The 19,688-nt window shown below is 32.4% G+C and overlaps 3 protein-coding genes across 3 annotated transcripts; 1 reads left to right on the top strand and 2 right to left on the bottom strand.

Moving 5' to 3' along the window:
* Nucleotides 1-4,080: 4,080 nt before the first annotated feature.
* On the bottom strand, nt 4,081-5,112 carry LOC126664629 (probable calcium-binding protein CML43). Its single transcript, XM_050357128.2, has one exon. The coding sequence runs from the start codon at nt 4,916-4,918 to the stop codon at nt 4,337-4,339; it is 582 nt and encodes a 193-aa protein (XP_050213085.1). The 5' UTR covers nt 4,919-5,112; the 3' UTR covers nt 4,081-4,336.
* A 10,402-nt stretch (nt 5,113-15,514) lies between these two features.
* On the top strand, nt 15,515-17,365 carry LOC126664708 (uncharacterized). The gene is made up of 2 exons (XM_050357222.2): nt 15,515-15,820; nt 16,014-17,365. Exon 2 carries the CDS (start codon nt 16,050-16,052, stop codon nt 16,815-16,817), a length of 768 nt encoding a protein of 255 aa, XP_050213179.1. The 5' UTR covers nt 15,515-15,820; nt 16,014-16,049; the 3' UTR covers nt 16,818-17,365.
* Nucleotides 17,366-18,149: 784 nt separating this feature from the next.
* LOC126682542 (uncharacterized) lies at nt 18,150-18,767 on the bottom strand. Its single transcript, XM_050378295.1, has one exon. The coding sequence runs from the start codon at nt 18,765-18,767 to the stop codon at nt 18,150-18,152; it is 618 nt and encodes a 205-aa protein (XP_050234252.1).
* Between the last annotated feature and the right edge of the window lie 921 nt (nt 18,768-19,688).

Genomic DNA, 19,688 nt, shown 5'->3' with positions numbered 1-19,688 from the left:
GAGCCTTAACCCTATATTATATTTTTCGCCCCAATCTAATTAAAAATATTTTATTGGCTTACTTTAAAAAGTTTTGTTAATTGATATATATTTTTACTCTTTTATCCTTAATTTATGAAAAATAACATCACATTTATCTATAAATGTTTTAATAAAAAATATTAATTAAAGAGGGAAAAATAATTAAGATAAAATTATTCTTTAAATAAAAAAATTAAAATTAAAATGAAATTTAAAAAATATTTTCAATTAAAATGTGACAGATGGAGGGATACTATAAAAAAATCTCAATTGATGTTTGCTTGAAAAGAAAAATTTAAACAGATGAATTATAACTCAAATGATAAATGTGTTGACGTAATTTTATTAGAGCTGTGAGATTAAATTTTTTTACAAACACCAAAATTTTCTTCTTTTATTGATAAAAAGAGATTGGATGATAAAATATATAAAGCTGTAATAAAATTCTAATTTAATTATATGCTAATTACGAATCAGAGTCATATATTTGTCACTAAAAAAGAAGAAAATTTTCATTACGAGAGTGAAAAAAAAAATCTGAAATTATAGAAAAGTTATTTTGGACGATTTTGGTTTCTTGATGGAGTTATCAAGTTTGGACTTCCCCACTTACTAATTTTTTTTTATTTTTTTTATGAATCTAATAAATATTAAAACTGGGACTAGTAATCATGTGTTTTGATTCAACCTGAAATCCGTGATTTCATATTGGCTTCTTAGAAGTAACAAATTCATCTAACGATCTCAGATTTGTTTCTTCTCTTTTATTTTATTTTTCAATGTTGACGGACAGTGACACCTAAACCATTATTAACCCACCATAAACCTTATTCTAATTTATATATATATCGATTAATTTGAATATAAACCAAACAGAATCATATGATTTGAGTACTTGTCAGAGCATAGAAATGAAGAAAACTTTTATTTAGTAATCAAAATAAACCTGGATTTCAGGTAATCTGGTGACGTACGTTACACCCTCATTTAAAGATCTGTCTGTCTTCTTATGCAAACCATAGTTCCTGCCCGGGAAGACAGTTCCCATGTTTTTCTCTTCATTTCTAACATATATGATTCCTCATTTATTCAAGATCTGTCTTCTTATGCAAACCATAATTCTTATGTTGTCTTTGTTGCAAACAATCTGATCTTCTGATTATAATCTAAAGAACATCTCTCTCCACTGCAATCACTAAAAATACAAGGAGAACACTCATCATAAATCTATAATAATATTGTGAAAGATTTAAATGTGTATTGAACTTGAGAGGGTAGTAAACTATGCGAAAGTTTCAAAATGGATATTGAACTTTTTTTTTTGTTACAAAATAGGTATTAAACTTGGTGAAACGTTACAAAATCGGTACTCTAAACCATTTCTTGCTGACGTGACTTTTTCTTTCATCCAGTAAGTGAGAAACACGTGGCTCAGAGTACCGATTTTGTAACGTTTCGCTAAGTTCAGTATTCATTTTGTAACAAAAAGAATTAAGTACCAATTTTAAAACTTTCATATAGTTACTCTCATAAGTTTAATACCCGATTTAAATTGAAATTTTTAATTCTTGACAAACTTTTGTCAATTTTTTTTAAATAATTACCACTACTAATTATCTATCAACAGATTTTATAAAGACAATATCTATCATAAACATCAGTTTGATATCACATGAAATTTTACTTTAATTGAGCTAATACTCTGAAAACATGTTTGATACCACAAGAAAATAAAATTTGAAAATGAATTATAAACCTATGACATTTTATTTCTATTTTTCGATAGTAAGTAAATTTTAAATTTTTTTCTTCAGGAATTGTATAAATAAATAAATGTTATCCTCATTACAATATTAAATATTTATTTTACTGACCATTATCAATTTTAAAACAGAAACCAAAGATCTAATTTTGATTTTGCTTTTTCATTGCATCTCATTGGCCAAATAAAAGTTTTTTTTATGATCTTTTTTTACAAAACTAAATTATATAGATAAAATTAGGGTGTGCTCTGTTCGAAAAAATCCAAGGATTAAATAATCTTCAAAACCGTAATCAAAATTTTTTGAAATGAATCTACCTTGCCATAAATCGGTTAATATTGTAACGACGAAACATGGCTTTGACGATGGGCTTCTTGATTGTTGCCTCGTTTAGCCCATCGGACTTGGTTGTAATCGGAGGAGGTTAAATTAAGCCATATGTCCTAGCAGAAAATCGAGCAAGCTACCAACAAACAGACTTTTGTGTTTGATATATTTAGAAATCTGAATGATATCTTTTTAAAAAATCACCTTATTCCAATTTTTTCCCATAGAACTGCTTCTCTTAGATTCAATATTAATCCCCAATTTAGGGTTTAGCTATACATTACTAAATCAAAAACAACAACAAAATTGATAAAAAAAAATCATAAGGAAAGAGTATAAACACATTAAGATGAGGTACTCAATTTGTTGACTCTGTCAATCTAGTTCTTCAATCAATAGTTACTGGTTACAATAAAAAAAACTACACTAATATATGTTATCTATTTCTAGGTAACAAGTGGTAGATGATGGTATGTGATACATTAATTATAAAATAGAGGCCTTAAATACCCTTTGTTTTTGAATTAGGGCTTAATTCTCTTAATGTTTTCCCATGTGGCCTCTGAGTTTTAAATGAATCCCAAATAGGATTTTCAAACCAAAAATCACGTCTCAACATGAAGAACTCGTGATCGCAAGCCTCTGATGGCAGTGGTCCTTCTTGCCTCTGCTCGAACCCTCGCCATCGTGATGCCTGCACAAGCACCAACGTCAAAATTTCATAATTCGATATAAACGCCTCAAAATGAGTTGGTTTTTAATTTTTAAAATTTTAAAATGACTACTTTATTTCTTGTGAAGAGAACAAATACATTAAAAGTATCGAAGTATTTCAAAATCTTCGATCAATACAGCAAGGTCAAATTCGCAAGTAGACACTTGTGCTCTTGACAACTATTATCCCACAATTTTTTTCTATATTTCAATTCAGACCCTGATGGCTTCTAAATGGTTTAAAAGTATTTATATATCCTATTTAAACATCTTATAAATCTTTATATATCTTGTAAGTATTCATAAAAGATATATTAAGTTGCTTAAACAATTATAAGTAAAATATTATTGGAAGATCACCTTACAAAAAACGAATTGTAGAACTAATCTAACATGACAAGATCAAATTTTCAATAGAAAATTAACAAACTCTTCATGCAAAAGGAAAATTTATAAATTCTTCATAGAAAATGAACAAATCCAATTTTTCATAAATAAAGGACATACAAGATATTGATAAAAACAGGCAACAAAATAAAATTGCTATAGCCTTTAAATGATTTAATTGTTATTGCTGTAAAATTAGATTTGATATGTTCTTCGTCGATGAATTTTTACCAACCAAAATCATAAAAAATGAAAAGTAAATTGGTTATTTTTTATATTTTATGAGGTAAACTAATATAAAAAAGGTGACTGCTACTGCTAACAATAAAAATAAATTATTGACTGCTGTCAGAAGAAAAAAAACTCTAGCTGCTATGGCTTTTTATTTGAGAGAAGAGAAAAGGGATGCACATATTTTTTTGATATATTTATCTATTTTGGAGTGTCAAATCTAAATCAACAATTGAGTATACAACAAAAGATATTTCATAACTAAAAAAAATACATAGACCTTTTTACCATCAAATGTACGACCATTGACGGATGTAAGGTACACTTTTAAAAAAAATTACCGACGCTGAATTTATGGATTAACTATATTTTTAAATTTTGCACAATAAAACTAGCAAGTAATGTACAATTTGTTTTTTTGTCCTAAGCTAAAATTAAATTAAGGCTTTTAAATGGGATAAATATACTTATACCAAAATTTCATGGACCGTCTATGACTGTAGAATTATGTGAATGTAAAATCAATCAAAATTTTCCTCTCAAAAAAAAAAATTAATCAAAATTGAGTAAGAATTTATTTCAAGTCATAATCAATTTTGTCAACTATTCATACCTTATACCAATCACAACAAACAAGTGGTCCTCAACATTATTAACATAAAAATCAATTCACTAAGCCAATTGTGAAGAAATATACAATTCTGATTATCAAATTGGTATTTCCAATTATACAAATAGTTTTGTATACAAAACCTAACGATCGTGAATTTTTCTTCAATCTTCACTACCAAATTAAAGAAATCCCAAGAAAACAAAACAAAACAAAAAACCAAATTAAAGAAATCAAAATGAAACAAAAAGAAGATATATATATATGAAGAAATTAATTATCATCAATTGCTGCGAATAAGAACACTTCTCATCATATCTTTAAACTCAAAGAAATCAACACGACCATCATGATTCCGATCAACGGAGCAGATCATCTGCTCAATTCTTGCTATTTCTTTCGCCTCCGGCATGCCAAGTTTCTTCAAAACCACTTGCAATTCATGAGCAGAGATATAACCGTCACCGTCTTCATCAAACACCTTAAACGCCTCCGATAAATCAGACTCCTCCTGCGTCATTGGATCAACTCCGTCACCATCCGCCTCCAGTTCGTCGTCGTAGCTCAAGAACGCCTCGTCCAACGACCGGTGAAGCTCCACGAATTCTTCGTATCCAAGTCCGTCATTACCTGGCTTCATGTGAGACCTAATGGTGGATTCAAGTTCAGAAAAATCAGCGTCTAGCCCTAATAAGTTTAGGGCTTGGCTGAGATCTTCCACCGTGATCATCCCGTCGCCATTTTTGTCGAAAAGGTCGAAAATGCGGCGGAGGCGGACGGAGTTTAGACTGTTGCTACGGAGGCGGAACGAGGAGGATTTTTTTGTTAGGTTTTTTTTGGTTTCTGATTCGGCTTCTACCTCCATATGGTGTAGTTTTGGTTGTTTTCTGTTAATTAGCGGCGGCAAAAATGAGAAAATATTTGTTTTGTTGTCGCTAAAAAGTAAAATGAAGGAAACTGAAAGAATTGAAATGAAATTTGGATATTTATAATTTATTTTTTTGCGAGTGTTTGAAAGATAAAGCGTGTTTAGCGGTTAATTTGAAAGAGTTGACCAGCCATCCAGAAATGATAGATGACTTTTTCTTGTGAATTTCCTCACGTCTGCCTAATTCTTTATTTCCACTTGAGAAATTAAAGTGACTGTAACCTATTTAATACCACTTGGTCCGTGTTGGCCCCAAACTATAGATTATAAGTAAAATACTGTATAGAACATTCAATTAATTTCATTTATTCATTACAGCATGTTATATGAGTTGGATGATTGTTTGTCGACGTCGTGTCACTCTCATTAATTCCATTGATTGTTCACTATTTCATTTTATGATGTTTGAGATATTTTGAATGGAGGATTAATTCAATTTCAACCACTCAACTTGACACGAAATATATAAAAAAATCATTCTGAAAAATGATTTAAAAAATTTAATACTATGCATCTTCGTATCAAAACTCTCTCCCACAGCCAGTTCTTATTCGTATAGAATATTTTAGATATAGAATAGGAACCATTAAATTGAGTAGATTTTAGCCATTTTATTTAGGAGGTGAAAGAGTATATATAACCTCACTTTCATTTGTAAAGTATCCTTTGAAATTAAAAAGTTGTGCATTCATAAATCAAATACAAGCTCTCACACTTTATCCATCTTACGATCTTTACTTCCGCTTAATTTGTGCAAAGCACTTCGAGAGAGGCTGACTAGTAACTTGTTTAAGAAAGTTTACTAGTTTGCACAGATCGTTGGTAAAAAAAGTCCAAGCCCGTGACAGTTGGTATCAGAGCTATGCTAACATTAGTTTTGCTAGTAGGGAGATTGCAAGTGAGACTACTCATATAGAGGATACAACAACACTATCGAAGAGGGATGTTATGGTGGACATAAAAAGGCTCACAAAGGTGGAACTTGCAGTTGCGATGGGCAAGATAAGTTCGAGGAGGCAGACCAACATATGGAGGAGCTCGAAAAGGCAGGAGAAGAGCTCAAAGAAGCTATGCAAGATGCTGTGTCAAAATGTCTTATCTAATATAAGACTTTGGAAGGGACTCTCCAAGCTGAGATTGTTTTGTTAAAAGAGGAGATTAAGAGAGTCTTCAATGAGTTGAAGGACACGAAGGATGAGCTCAAGATATGCAAGAAGGCAATCACTCATGGGGAAAGTGTTACCTTACTGGCGATAGTTTCCACCCTATTGAGGATGGACATTCCGAGACCTAAACCATATAAGGGGTATGAGGAGTGCAAAGGAGGTGGAAAACTTTAAATAGAGCTTAGAGCAATAAATTTAAGGCTCTCGGTGTAACGGAAGGCACTAAGAAGGTTGATAACGCAAAACTCTACTTTGAAGATACCGCGATGGTATGGTAAAGACAGAGTTTTGGCAATATTGAAAGAGGGACTTGTACCTTCAACACGTGGGACGAGTTTAAGAAGGAGCTCAAGAGGAAATTCTATCCGAAGAAGGAAGCCTGGTTTTCTTTCGAGGATGGTCTGCAAAATTGGGTCAAGATGGAGCTTTAATAACATGGAGTTCAAGATCTTGTTACCGCTATTTTCATTGTTGAGTCCTTTGTCGAGTTCATAAGGACTGAGAAACCTAAGTCTAGAAAAGACAAGGGAGACAACTAAAAGAGTGAAGGAGACACCTAAGGAAAGCGAAACTATCACAAGTTAAACAAGACAGAGAAGGGGAATAGCACCAAGGAATACAAGGGCGTTGATAGACCTACAAAATGCTTCTTTTGTGATGGACGGCACAAAACGAGAGTGTGCGAATAAAGAGCAACTATCTGACCTAGTAGAAGAGAACGAGTAATGAGAACACGATGGGACCAAAATGGGGTTGTTACAAATCCTTAACGCCATCAAAGTTTAGGTGGAAATGGCCAAGATAAGAGGAACGGTTGCTTGTTCATGGAAGCAAAAGTCGATGGCTAACTAGTGAAAGTGTGGGTAGACATCGGGGAAACAGACAACTTTCTTCAGTCTAGGAAGCAAAAAGGTTGGGAATCACCTATAACGGAGAGAGGAGATAGCTTAACGCGGTCAACTCACAGCCAAAATCCATATATGGAGTTTTCCGAGGCGTGAAAGTTTGTCTAGGTGTGTGGTTGGGCCTTGTTGATTTTTCAGTTGTTTCTATGGACAGTTATCTTATAGTACTTGAAATAGAGTTCATGGATTGCTGGAAGGCAATACGTACATGGTTCCTCTAGCGAGAGAAGCTAACCTTATGGCCAAGCAACTCTCGGCCATGTAACTCTCCGAGGGAGTGAAGAAGGCTCGACCCACTTTCTAAGAAACACTTAAAGAAGAAAGAGTGAATTCACCACCAAAGGAGAAACCTATGACATTTTCTTATGTCCTCGAGGAGTTCAAGGACATTTTGCTGCTTTCCTCAGTGACTTATTCACTACCTCAAATTCGGTCAATTAAAAGAAAGTTGTTAACAATTTTGACTTCGTTTATCTCATGACCAAGTCGAGATGCTTCAAAGATCGTATCGAGTAAAGGAAGTCTTGTTATCTCTTAGCCAAATGGGTCGGATGAAAGCGCTAGGTTCAAATGGCATGTCTACGTTATTTTATAGCTCTTATTGGTATATTGATCTCTAGAGTGATTGCAAAAAGATTAAAAATATTTTTGTCCTCGATTATCCACGAATCTAAGAGTGTGTTTGCTCTGGGGTGGTTGATTATGGACAACGCTCTTGTGGATTTCGAGCTACTTCATTTTATGGAAAAACGTTCTCAAGTTAAATTATGTACAGTAGTTTTCAAGATGGACATGAGTAAGGCGTATGACCATGTTGAATGGAATTTTCTAGAGAAGATGATGAAAAAAAAAGAATTTTCCTAACCACTTTATGAAGCTTATGTTGACTTGTATATCGTCTATGACTTTCTCAGTCAATGGTGAAAATTGGTTTTATTCGGCCTCAAAAGGGCTTAGGTACGGAGACCCTATCTCGCCGTACCTTTTACTAATCTGCTCAGAGGGTCTTTCAACTTTATTACGTTAAGGAGTGTAAAGAGAGGTTTTGACAGGTGGTGGAGTTTATTATGATGGCCCTATGATTAATCACTTATTCTTTGCACTCTTTAATGCTCAAATCACTTTGAAAACTTCGATATCGAACCTAAAACGCTTATGCACAAAATAAGGCACAAAACACTTAAATTACAAAATAACAACACAATATGACATCAAAAGACATACGGAAAATAAGAGTAATTCTACTTCTATCAGTATGCGAGTGGTGGATAAATTCAAGAATTATCAAAGGATACCAACCATGATGGGTCGATTAAAAAACCCAATTTTGCTTTTCTTAAGGACCTTACATTAAAGAATTTTTGGTTGGAATGATATATTTCTTTCAAAGTCCGGAAATGAGGTGCTAATCAAGCCAGTAGCCCAATCAATATCAACTTATATCATTAATTGCTTTGCGCTTCCCATTACTTTTTGTAACGAGATACAAATCATTTTTCTAGATACTGGTGGAGTAGTTCGGATGACTAGCGAAAAAATTTATGGGTTAGTTGAAGTGCAATTTGCAAGTCTAAAGCAAATGAAGGTTCAGATTTCAAAAATTTACGGGCATTCAATTTGGCTATGCTAGCCAAGCAAGAGTGGCGGTTTGTGCAAAATCCTACCTTTTTGTGCGAGAGCGTTTCATGCAAAGTATTTTCCTATTACCGACTTTAGTAGCACGGTTGCCAAGAGGGATCTAGTTTTGTTTGACAAAGTACGATTGAAGAAAAGAATCAGCTTTATTCAGTAATGACTTGGAAGATAGAAAATAGATAGTTTATTGATGCTCGAAATGATAATTGGATTATCTCGTCCCCTACTTTGAAACTGGTATGTCTGATGAATCTACTAGACAGTTTTAAAGTTGGTTACTTCATTGACGAGGTTTGTGCTAGCTGGAAAGTTTAGAGACTAAAGTCATGCTTTTCTTCCCAAGATGTTGATTCCATATTGCAAATTTCGATTAGTAGTAGGTTACCTACCAATAAGTTTTTTTGTCATTTAATAAGAACGTGTTCCATTCTGTGATATCAAATTATCATCATGCTTTCAACGTTATGGGTACTTCTCGTGTTAACCTAAGAAGTCCTAATGTCGTTGCCTCCTAACGGAAACATATTTGACAGTGCTAAGTCTTAGATAAGTTAAAACACTTCCTTATAGGCGTTTATGCCATGGAACTTTGCCGTGTAGTTCAAGTCTTGCAAAAAGAGGAATTTTGATGTAGCCTTTGTGCTCTAGATGTGGGAACAAAGAGGAAACATACATGCATTAATTCAAAGAATACGAGCAAGTGCGAGGTCTATGGCTGCTGTCGTTGTTGAGTACTTGCACTGATTGTTTATAGATTAGCTCTTTATAGTGGGTGAATGTTATGTTTGATTTATTAAAAAATGACAATATGCAAGTTTTTGTTAAGAGTTTATAGTGTATTTGGAACAGCTAGAATAATGTGGTTTTAAAAAACAGTTGTTTGCACCTGCTTTGCTGTTTCAAGGCATTCTTGGTTTACTTAATCAATCGGCAATACATAGTCAAGTTCATCATTTGGTTTCTATTATCGCTTGTCAAGTATGGCAGCCTCCTGTCCATCAAGTTATCAGAGTAAACACTAACGCAACAATTTTTATAGCGGGGAAGATGTTAGTGACGAGTGTTTGCATGGATTGTACATGAGTTATGGTTAAAAGTGGAATGTCTATTCTTCACAGAGTGGTAAACGCTAAAATGATAGAAGGTTTGGTTGTTCGTTTCGATCTGCCAACTGTCGTTGCTCTCAATTCGCCATAGCTGCTATTGGGATATGATGATGCATTAGTTATTCACAGACTTCACCATTCGCGGAAAGCTACGGACGACTTCCTGCTGATCATCGATGACTGCCCATCAAGCACATCGAATCAGAATGTCAATTTTAGACATGTCAAGAGATCAAGTAACCAGGTTGCTCATGTTTTAATTAAATGAGGTGTTTTTTTGGGTAAAAATGGTATATTTATCAGCGAAGTTTCATTCCCAATAAATAAACTTGATGGACGCTGCTAAGTCTACTAAAATTGCTATATGTAATATTTTTTCGGAAGGAGAGAGTATAATTTCCTAATTTTTTCATTAAAAAGTAGACAATTTTATTGAGATTGAAAGAGTATTATTTTTTTACTCTAATCGATTGATATTATATAGTAAAATTTCTATTTTACAGTAAATTTAAATGTCGGTATTTTAAATTTTTCAATAATATTAATAATTATAGGTAAAAAAGATAGATGTGAACTGATGATCATGTGCAATGATTCGTTTTATAACTGCATACATTGTATAATTCGAGAGAATCTTATACTATCTTAAGATAGAAAAATTATTGCACACAACCGTTGCGCCATGTCATTTGTGCAACAAACCAATTATGCGTTAGTCATGTGGAAAATTGAATGATAAAAAAAATAAGTAATAATTAAAAGATTCCCTATCGCAAATGCTCATTGGCTTGATGTAAAAATGACGTGGCGCAACGGTTGCATGGGATAAACACTCCTTAAGATAACTTGACCCCTCAGGCCATCACCTGGACAATTTCACATTGGGCAACTCTAATAGATTCTTTTGCTCCATTTAATTACTTTAAATTCTTCAAAAACAAGTGATGAACGATCATGTGAACTTTTTTTAGCATTTTCCTAACTACATCTCAAATTCTTTCTGCAACCATTTCTTATGCAACTGCATATGAAACATCTGTCATTTGTATTTGATTTTTATAATTATTTTAATATTTATAAAATAAATACTATTTATCCAAATATTAAAATACGAACAGAGAACTAATGATTTATAGCTCAATCTGTATACGCGCCTCAAAATTTTATTAAGATCGTGAAATAATTAGGCGAACCAAGTTCACTACGTAAGACAATAAATTATTCATTTAATGTGTGACATATGGCGTAATTATTCACAACAATCAATTAATAAAGGATATAAATTAATTAATAATTAATAAATATATTTTAAAATTAATATATTTTTGATTAATTAACCACACGTCACACATTAGATGAATGGTTCTCCTACAAGGTAGACTTAGTTCATTATCCTACAAGAAATTTTGGGATCAATTGTGAGATCAATTTTGAGATTAATTTTTTTCACAAGCGCTAAAATCATCAAAGGGTCATTTTAGTCTTTTATTTTGTAATTACGAGTCAAATTACTTATTTTTGATCATTTTAATTAATTAAGAATAATATATTTATATTTAAATTAATTAACAACAAAATTGGATCATTTCAATTTCTTAACTTATTAATATTGTATAATTTCATTCTTAATTGACTTAACATTAAGATATATTATTTTTAATTGATTAAAATCGTTGAATTGAATTGTTTGATGCGGGTCACAAATTCAAAGACTATATTGATCCATTATTTATTAAAATATAAAAAAGATAAAATAACCATAATGTTTTTTTTCACAATTAAAATATAGTCAACCCTCTAATAATTAATATATATGGTGGATTAAAAATTTATTAATTATTAAAACTTTTAATTTATTAATTATTTTATGAGACGTAATATTCTAGTTGGTTTCTAAAATTTTATTAATTATTAGAATTGTTAATTTAGTGAACTGCAATCATAAAATTCCTCTTACAAGTTGCAACTAAAACTTGATAAGTATGGCAAATTTGTTAAAGAAAAAAACATAATACTATTTGAAAGAAATATTCCAACGGTATTAGTAGTTGTTAATTTTTTTATCATATGCTTTTAAAGAATGTTCTTAATGACTTTATTATAAAAGCTGCAATTTGTAATTTTACATTTAAAAAGCCTGTTTCTACGATGGACCAACTTTGCGCCATCAAAGTCGCAATAATCTAGTAGCCCCTGCTTTTGGACCATGTGGCAGTTTTTCTTCAATTTTAGCCTGTGAAGATTATCTAATTTTGTAAATTATAAAACAAAATATTTGATATTATAATAAAGGTTAGTGAAACTATTAGTATATTTTTGTTAAAAGATTAATTATATTTTCTAGTTTATAAAAGTTTAAATTATTATTTGACGTTGTATAATAAATTAATAAAATTCAATCAATGAGTTATAATTCAAATGTTATAAGCGCTGAATAGCAAATTGTGAGGTTGTGAGTTCAAATCCTCCTACAAACAGTTTCTCCTCTCTAATAATAAAAAAAATATCAATAAAATTCACAAATATAATATAGTTTCTTTTTTCAAAAAAATTATAAATTCAACAGTTTTTATCAAATGAAATCGTTCATAAAATAACGGAATTTTTCTTTGTAATAAAATATGTAGTGTAATTGAGTTGAATCACTAATTACTAAAAAGTTTATCAATTGTAGTTAAAATAAATTAATTTAATTGCTTAATGTGATTTCTATTAACTAGGCAACACCTCCAATTTTGAAGAGAAAAGTAAAGAAAATGAACAAAGAATTCATTAAGATTTTTGTGTATTGGTGGAATAAGAGCAATACTCACCTTCATTGCTTGGCTTACTCCTTGAATCTTTTTTTTTTTTGAGAGGAAAGATTGCATTTTATTAATTAGAGCAAAAGTTCATTGACCGGGAACGGAAGTTCACCATCAATTATACAATCTTTACGAATAAAAACTCCCCATTTAGCTAAAGCATGGGCCACTTGATTCTTGTGACGACGGACATGCTGAAACTGGACTCGACGAGATTCCGTAGCAGTCACACAATCTTCAATGACCAACTGGATAGGATCAATGGCATTTGCAGGATTGAGAAGCCTGCTTATGACATTAACTGCATCAGACTCAACCAGTAGGGCTTCGCATTGAATTGCAGCAGCAATCTCAATTCCATAACGAACAGCAGGATTGAGAAGCCTGCTTACTCCTTGAATCTTCGTAATAAATTTTCTGTTCTCTTGTTTAATAAGTTATAATAAGTATAGTTAATAATAATTAGTTATATGAATAATTGTGGTGCACATGTTTTTGGTACTTCATAGATATTATAGTGATGACCAGATTAAAAATGATGTTTGACGTATAACTCCTGATAGTAATTTGGTTCTAATGAAAATAACAATAGTACCTTAGACGCTATATTTTAAATGTCAATAATCGAAAAAAAGGTTCAAGTTTAATTTTCCGCATTTTCATCTTCAAAGGAAGAGTTAGGTGATTTTGATTCCATCAATAGTAAGAGTCACATGGAACTATCTTATTTGTGGCTTGTTCATAAAGAGACTACTCCAAATCCGAAATTTATAACAATTACATTTATAGGACCGTCGGCTTCTTCTTCTTAAAGCGAACGAAATTGAAGCACTTATTCATTTATTAATTCAATGTGAAAGAACAAATTTTACTCCTAATCGAACATATAATTTAGTGTTTGTAAACATTATAACTTGTGTCTCCTATCTCAAAAGACAGTGTATTATGAACAAGGAAAGATAAAAGTATAGTACATTTGTGTGCGATAAATTTTGAGAGGATAAATGATGCACATATATTTTTAAGATTGCCAATCTATCTTTTTGATGAATTGGAAGTTGAATCTATATTATTTGTTTACGAGAATAGAGATAACCTGAAAACTATATTAGAATAAAGATAACTCTTTTTTTTTTCAAAGATAGATCTATTGATGAATATAACAATACAATAGTGAAAGTCATATGACAATAATTTTTTATATGATCTTTCAAGATTAAGCAACCAATAAAAGGCTAATGACTCGCTCGGCTATATCGATTGAAATATAAATGCTTTTTTATACATATACTTAAAAAGCAAAAGTACTTTTCTAAGTTCCATTTTTTTAAGATAAAAGATACGAAGATAAGAAAAAATACCAATTGAAAACAAACGTGATACAAGCAAAATTAAAAAGAAGTATAATCATGAATCCCGCAAACTTAACACAACGATAAACCGTCGGACGGTGAGTCCGACCTTCTTCTTCCGATGAGACGGAAAATCCGCTTGAACCGTTGAAGCGTAGTATTTTTGCCAACCAACTATCTTCATCATCTAGATCTATAAAGTTAAAAGTCATAAACCTCCCAATTTTTAGATCTACAAAAACTTGACTTTAAAGAACGATCAAACACTAAAAATTCTTTGTAGATCTAAAAAATCAAAACAAAACAGGTGGTAAAAACCTTTAAATTTATTACAACATGATAAAATCAAAAAAACCCCACTCAAAATTAAATTGTTTAACAAAGATTTATTGAAATAAAGAGTAAATCTATACTACTTAGTAATATGGGCGGAGAGAAAATGATTTTCCGGCTAGCCGGAAAGATCATCTTCTCCCACCCTCAAAAAGATGGAGAAAATGGAAGTTTTTTTTTAGAGAGAAGTGAGAGCACAAAAATATTAGAGGGATATTTGAATAAAGATAACTCTTGTCCATGCCTAATTTTTCATTTCAAGTACTTATGCTTCTTGTTGATGACATATTTATTCTTCAAGATTTTTTATTGGAATTAATTTGAACAGCTTGAACTTATTTTGAAATTGTAGTTTAACTTACGTATGATAAATTATGCATGTTTTTAAAATTATATATATATATATATTAATTTGTCGTGTCTCAGACGTACTCGTGACCTATTTTAAAATAATGTTGTTCCCAATCTCAAAGCACAAATGAGTTGGTAAGGCGTTTTCATGATTTAAGTGAGGTCACAGGTTCGAACCGTACTCATGTATGCAGCCGTTTAAAACTTAGGTCGAAATCTACCTCTCACAAAGGACCTACGTTACACTAATCAGATAGGGATTAGTCTGAATGTGGAAGGTTTAAAAGTGTCATCTCATAATTGAGACCCGTTCAGAAAATCTCATAGACCATGTATCAAAAAAATATCATCCCTCGTACTCATATATGTGTATATCTATATCTGTATCAGTGCTTTATTGGTCAAATTGGCAAAAATATTACAATTCTAATTGCTACCAGATTTTTATATCTTGTTTTTTTCTTCAAAAAAATTCTCCCTCTACCCCAATAGAGTTATCCATTTAAAAAAAAAATTGTCACAAAATTCTTGTACACTTTAAAAAAGTAACAACTTTTATACTCAATTTTTTTATATTACCCCTATTTAAAAGTTTACTATGAGTAAATTGTAGATAAATTGCAAGTGAAGCCTATATTAAATAAGAATAATGACAAGAAAAGTAAAAAAAATAATTATCAAAATCCGTAACAATAATTATTTTTCTTAAACTGTCTGATAAAAGTAAAGTGAACAACTCTATTAGCACGGAGGGAGTATCCAATTATGCCACATTTGAACTTTATAATTTTATTTAAGTGAAGTGAGTTCATTAAATAATTTTTTTATAAAGCTGTAACTAATTGGTTGATAATAGTGAATGCTAATTAGATGAGCAGTGGTGTGAATGTATGGGAAGTGAATTAGAAATAATATTACTGATAATCCAACCACCTCAATCATAAGGCAGCAGACAGAAGCAGAGCCGCCCCATACAATACTTCCATAAATCTACGCACCAACTCTTACGCTTCTTCTCAGATACATTTTCCTCTTCAGATACTGCCCTAAAATTCTCTCATTGGATTCCACACGCTGTCGTTTTCTCCATTTTCATTTCATTTTCTCTCCCAAATTAAAAAGCTTTAACCTTTCCCTCCATCGTTGCCGCCGCCGCCACAACCGTTCCTCCAGCTCATCGGATTCAGGTACCCTTTTTACCTCTCTAATTTATCTCGTCTTCTCCTGGTCTGAGTCTTAGCTACTGTTCTAGGTCTCAAGTTCGCATCTTTTGCTTTGTTTTTTAGGTTAATTTCACGGTCTTAATTAATGGCGTTTTAATCGCTTCTTCAGTTTTATTTTTGTTTGATTAATTGCTGATTACAGTTTCTTGTATTTTAGGGTTTAACTTTGATTAGGGGTTTTCCAACTTACATTATGAATCAATTGGATCTCGAATCATGTACTGATCAAACGGACAAAATGCAAGATCTATCGGAAAACTGTTGTTCTGAAGAAGCTAATAAGCCGAAAATTGAGCCACCTCTGAGCCCTTCAACTCCTGATGCACACAAAGAGAATGGGGAGTTCCCTCTGGATCTTAAGTCCCCGCTCACCGTAGTTAAAAAAAGCTCCAAGGTTTTAACGTTTGATTCGAAATCTGACCGAGTTCAGGAGCCGTCGGCCTGTTTTGATAAATCTAGTAGCCCGAAAACACCCAAAGATGGCGTTTTTGATCCGTTTGCTCCTGGTCCTGAAGATAAGGTATGGGCTCCTCAGAGTAAGAAATACTCTGAGGAAGCGAGGAGTAATGCTGTGAGACGGCTTAATTTTAGCTCTTCGTTCAAGGGTTTTGATAGTAAAGTTGGTTCTTGTGATGAGGAGGAGTCTATCTCGGATGCGGAGATGTTTGAATCAGTGTATGAAAGTCTTTTAGAGGCTATATTGTCTAAGCAAACTGAGAGTGTTCTTGCTGAACAATCAGCAAATATGGAATCGGAGGCTGTTTTGTCTAAGCAAACTGAGATGATTGTTGCAGAGCAGTCAACGAATATGGAATCGGATTCTGATTCTGATGCTTGCAAGACACCTCCTTCAGCTCCACGGCTAACTGGAATTGCGGATACTTGCCCTGGTGCTCCTATGAAACCGACTGGTAATTCAAGGATTTTTGATTTTGGATTATGCAGAAAACTAGAATTCTAATTGGTAACAACGAAAAATCCGTGTGCTTATCTGCTTCCCATCTATAGTACGACACTCTGATTATGACTAATTTTGCTAGCAGGTATTATATATTAACTTGAATCTCTAACCTTTGAGCCTTATAAGTTAACTTTGGAATTTAAAGATTTAGTTCAGACTGGAATTAGCTTTGACCGAGATTTAGTTGCTGGTGTAATATTGTATAGTGTTCCATTTTGTAGACTTCTATAAGTGTTCTTTGTTCATGTGCATGCTGTATGACACATTATGTTAATACATTCATAAATTTGAATGTCTTTTGGTTCTCTGTTCGACGGAATTCTGTTTGAGCTGAAGATTGACTGTAGTTGGCGACTTAATGGGATGACTAAAGGAATGAAGAAATAGGTAAATGTGTTAGAGGTTTGTGTTTTGGTAGCTGTAATTTGTAAGTAGATCACATCCTTTGCAAGGAATACCATAAATTTTCAGGCAACTGATTCCGTAAACAATGTACTCTTATATGTACAAGACCGTGTGATTTGGTAATTTAAAGAACTGGTTTTTCATCTTCTCTGGTTGTTTGTTGAAGTATATATCTGCTATTGTTATTTTAATCGGATATATTTACACACCTGAGAGAAGATTCTGCACTTGTATTTTACCTTCTCATATGAAAATGAAGTTCACATCAGAATGTTCTGTTTGAAAGTTTGTATGAGTTGCTTAATGATGAAAATATTACTTTGTCCTTAAAAACCTAATGGCACTGCTGAAAAATGTTTTCTTTATCCTCAAATAGCATAATCTAATGGTTGAAACATTATAACTCGGATTCGTCTGAGATTCGATTCTCTCTCTGCCATTGTAATAATAAATAAGTGTTCTTTGTGTGATTATGTTTGTATATATGTACAAATATAGGGTGTGCATTCGTCTGAATTCGACCAAATTGAATTTTTTAATTCAAGAAACCAAACTGAACTTATAAAAGAATTTAAATTTTTAATGTAAATTAATCTGAATTAGTTGGTTCAGTTGATACTTTCTTCGGTGATATATATTTTACTTCTGAGATTGAACTGAACCAATAAAAATCAACATTTTATAATATCAACCTGAATTGAACCACATTTGTTGATTATATTTGACTATTCGGTTTGCATACTCTTTATCTTATTTACATGGAAATGTCTCCCATCCAATCCTCAAGAATAAAGAAAAAAATAACCAATCGGGTTGTTTTTAACAAAATCCACAACACAATAAGATAATTAGACAGTAAATCAACACTAATGAACAATCAATATGCAGTCAAAACTGAGTCCTCAAGCAGTATCATCTAAAAATTACTCAAAGCTTGGTCTTGGTCTTGCTCTTGCACTGCTGGCTTAGAATTTCCATAGAAGGAAAAGCAACTGTAAATCTACAATCAGAAATAGCAACAGCATGCTTTTTTACAAACCCCAAGATGGTAACCCTACCCGGAATCGTCGTGTGTGTTTCCATTACGAGCTGACCCGCCATTATATCCCGGATCAAGTTTCCCATATCAGACGCTAACTCATCCACCTGAATCGTCAGCCGACAAGGAAGCGTAACCGTTCCTCTAGACGGAATGAGACCCGCAGACAGATCGGCTTCTCCTACCTGCTTGCCTTGGTACATAAGAAAACTTTTTCCAACCCCGTGTTTGAAACTCGCATAGTTCCGATTATTAACAAGAAGTTCGAGATCAAGGGAGATGTTAAGTTGGACATTCATAAGCGGAAACGATATTCGCGGAGCGATACCGTTTAGCGAAGCCGATACGAGCTCAACTTTCGGTTGTTTAACCTTAAAAATCGTCAATGCTAAGATGACAATTACGATGAGTATCAACAGAACCACGAAAAGAATTCCTCCGGCGACGACGAAGCAACGCCGTCTCCGTTTCTTTTGTATAGCATCAGGATGTGAGGTTTCTGTCATGTTATCAATATGGTTTTGTTCTTGCTGTTGTTGGTTTAGGTATAGAAATAGAAAAACTGGTCATGAAAAGATGGTGAGAAGAGAAAAATGCCATAAATTTGGGGAGATAAATAGAAAAGGAATCTGATAAATATTGGAGAGATTGGTGAGGTGAAGTTAGCTGTTGGGAGTTGGATTTGCTTTTAATGATATGGTTATATTGAGAGTAATGTCTATCTGTTTTTGCCTCAAAAATATGCTTATTTATTGGGTGTTGTTTGGACTGAAATCAACGCTTTTTTCTAGGAGATTTGAATTTTAATCTGATTTTATTTTGTTTCATTTCCTTTTTTTTAGTAATTACTAGTACTAATTAGTAATTAGTAATTACTGATACCAAACATAATCAGACTGTTCATTGTATAACTACATATATAGAGGAGGGATTTGGAGTTGTTGCATGTAGTACGGTAATTCTAACTATGACTAGGAATTACGTATTGAAAGGAGAATCTTGATTATTAACTTGATAAAGGAACAAATCAGAGTCCTTAATTATGTAGTTAATGAATTTTATGAATATGAGGTCAATCGCAATAGAGTTCAACCTCCCCAAGTGTACTATTTTTGTTTTTTGTTTTTTGTTCTGTTGAACTTTCATTGGTTCTTTATGGAAAATTTGCTCTAATTGGGATGAAATTTGAGATTTCAATATTTTGGAAAATTCAAAATGTTATTTTGGCCTCTAAACTTATGTGTTAGGAATAAATAACTCACAATTAGTCATTTTAATTAATTAAGGATTATGCTCTCTATTTTTAGCAATGTTCTTAACCCCGGGCAGGTGGTTGAACCGTTGATAGTAGAGAGTTAAGAGTTTAAAATTCAACCGAGATTGAACCGAAAGTAAACTCATGTTACAAAAATATATTTAATGCTATG

The sequence above is a fragment of the Mercurialis annua genome, linkage group LG1-X (genome assembly GCF_937616625.2).
Source record: "Mercurialis annua linkage group LG1-X, ddMerAnnu1.2, whole genome shotgun sequence".
Classification (NCBI taxonomy): Eukaryota; Viridiplantae; Streptophyta; class Magnoliopsida; order Malpighiales; family Euphorbiaceae; genus Mercurialis; species Mercurialis annua.
Note: the sequence above shows the minus strand (reverse complement) of the source record. Positions and strands in the feature narration are given on the sequence as shown.

Coding starts and splice junctions, on each gene's coding strand:
- LOC126664629 (XM_050357128.2), bottom strand. CDS start 4,918: ATGGAGGTAGAAGCCGAATCAGAAACCAAAAAAAACCTAACAAAAAAA.
- LOC126664708 (XM_050357222.2), top strand. CDS start 16,050: ATGAATCAATTGGATCTCGAATCATGTACTGATCAAACGGACAAAATG.
- LOC126682542 (XM_050378295.1), bottom strand. CDS start 18,767: ATGACAGAAACCTCACATCCTGATGCTATACAAAAGAAACGGAGACGG.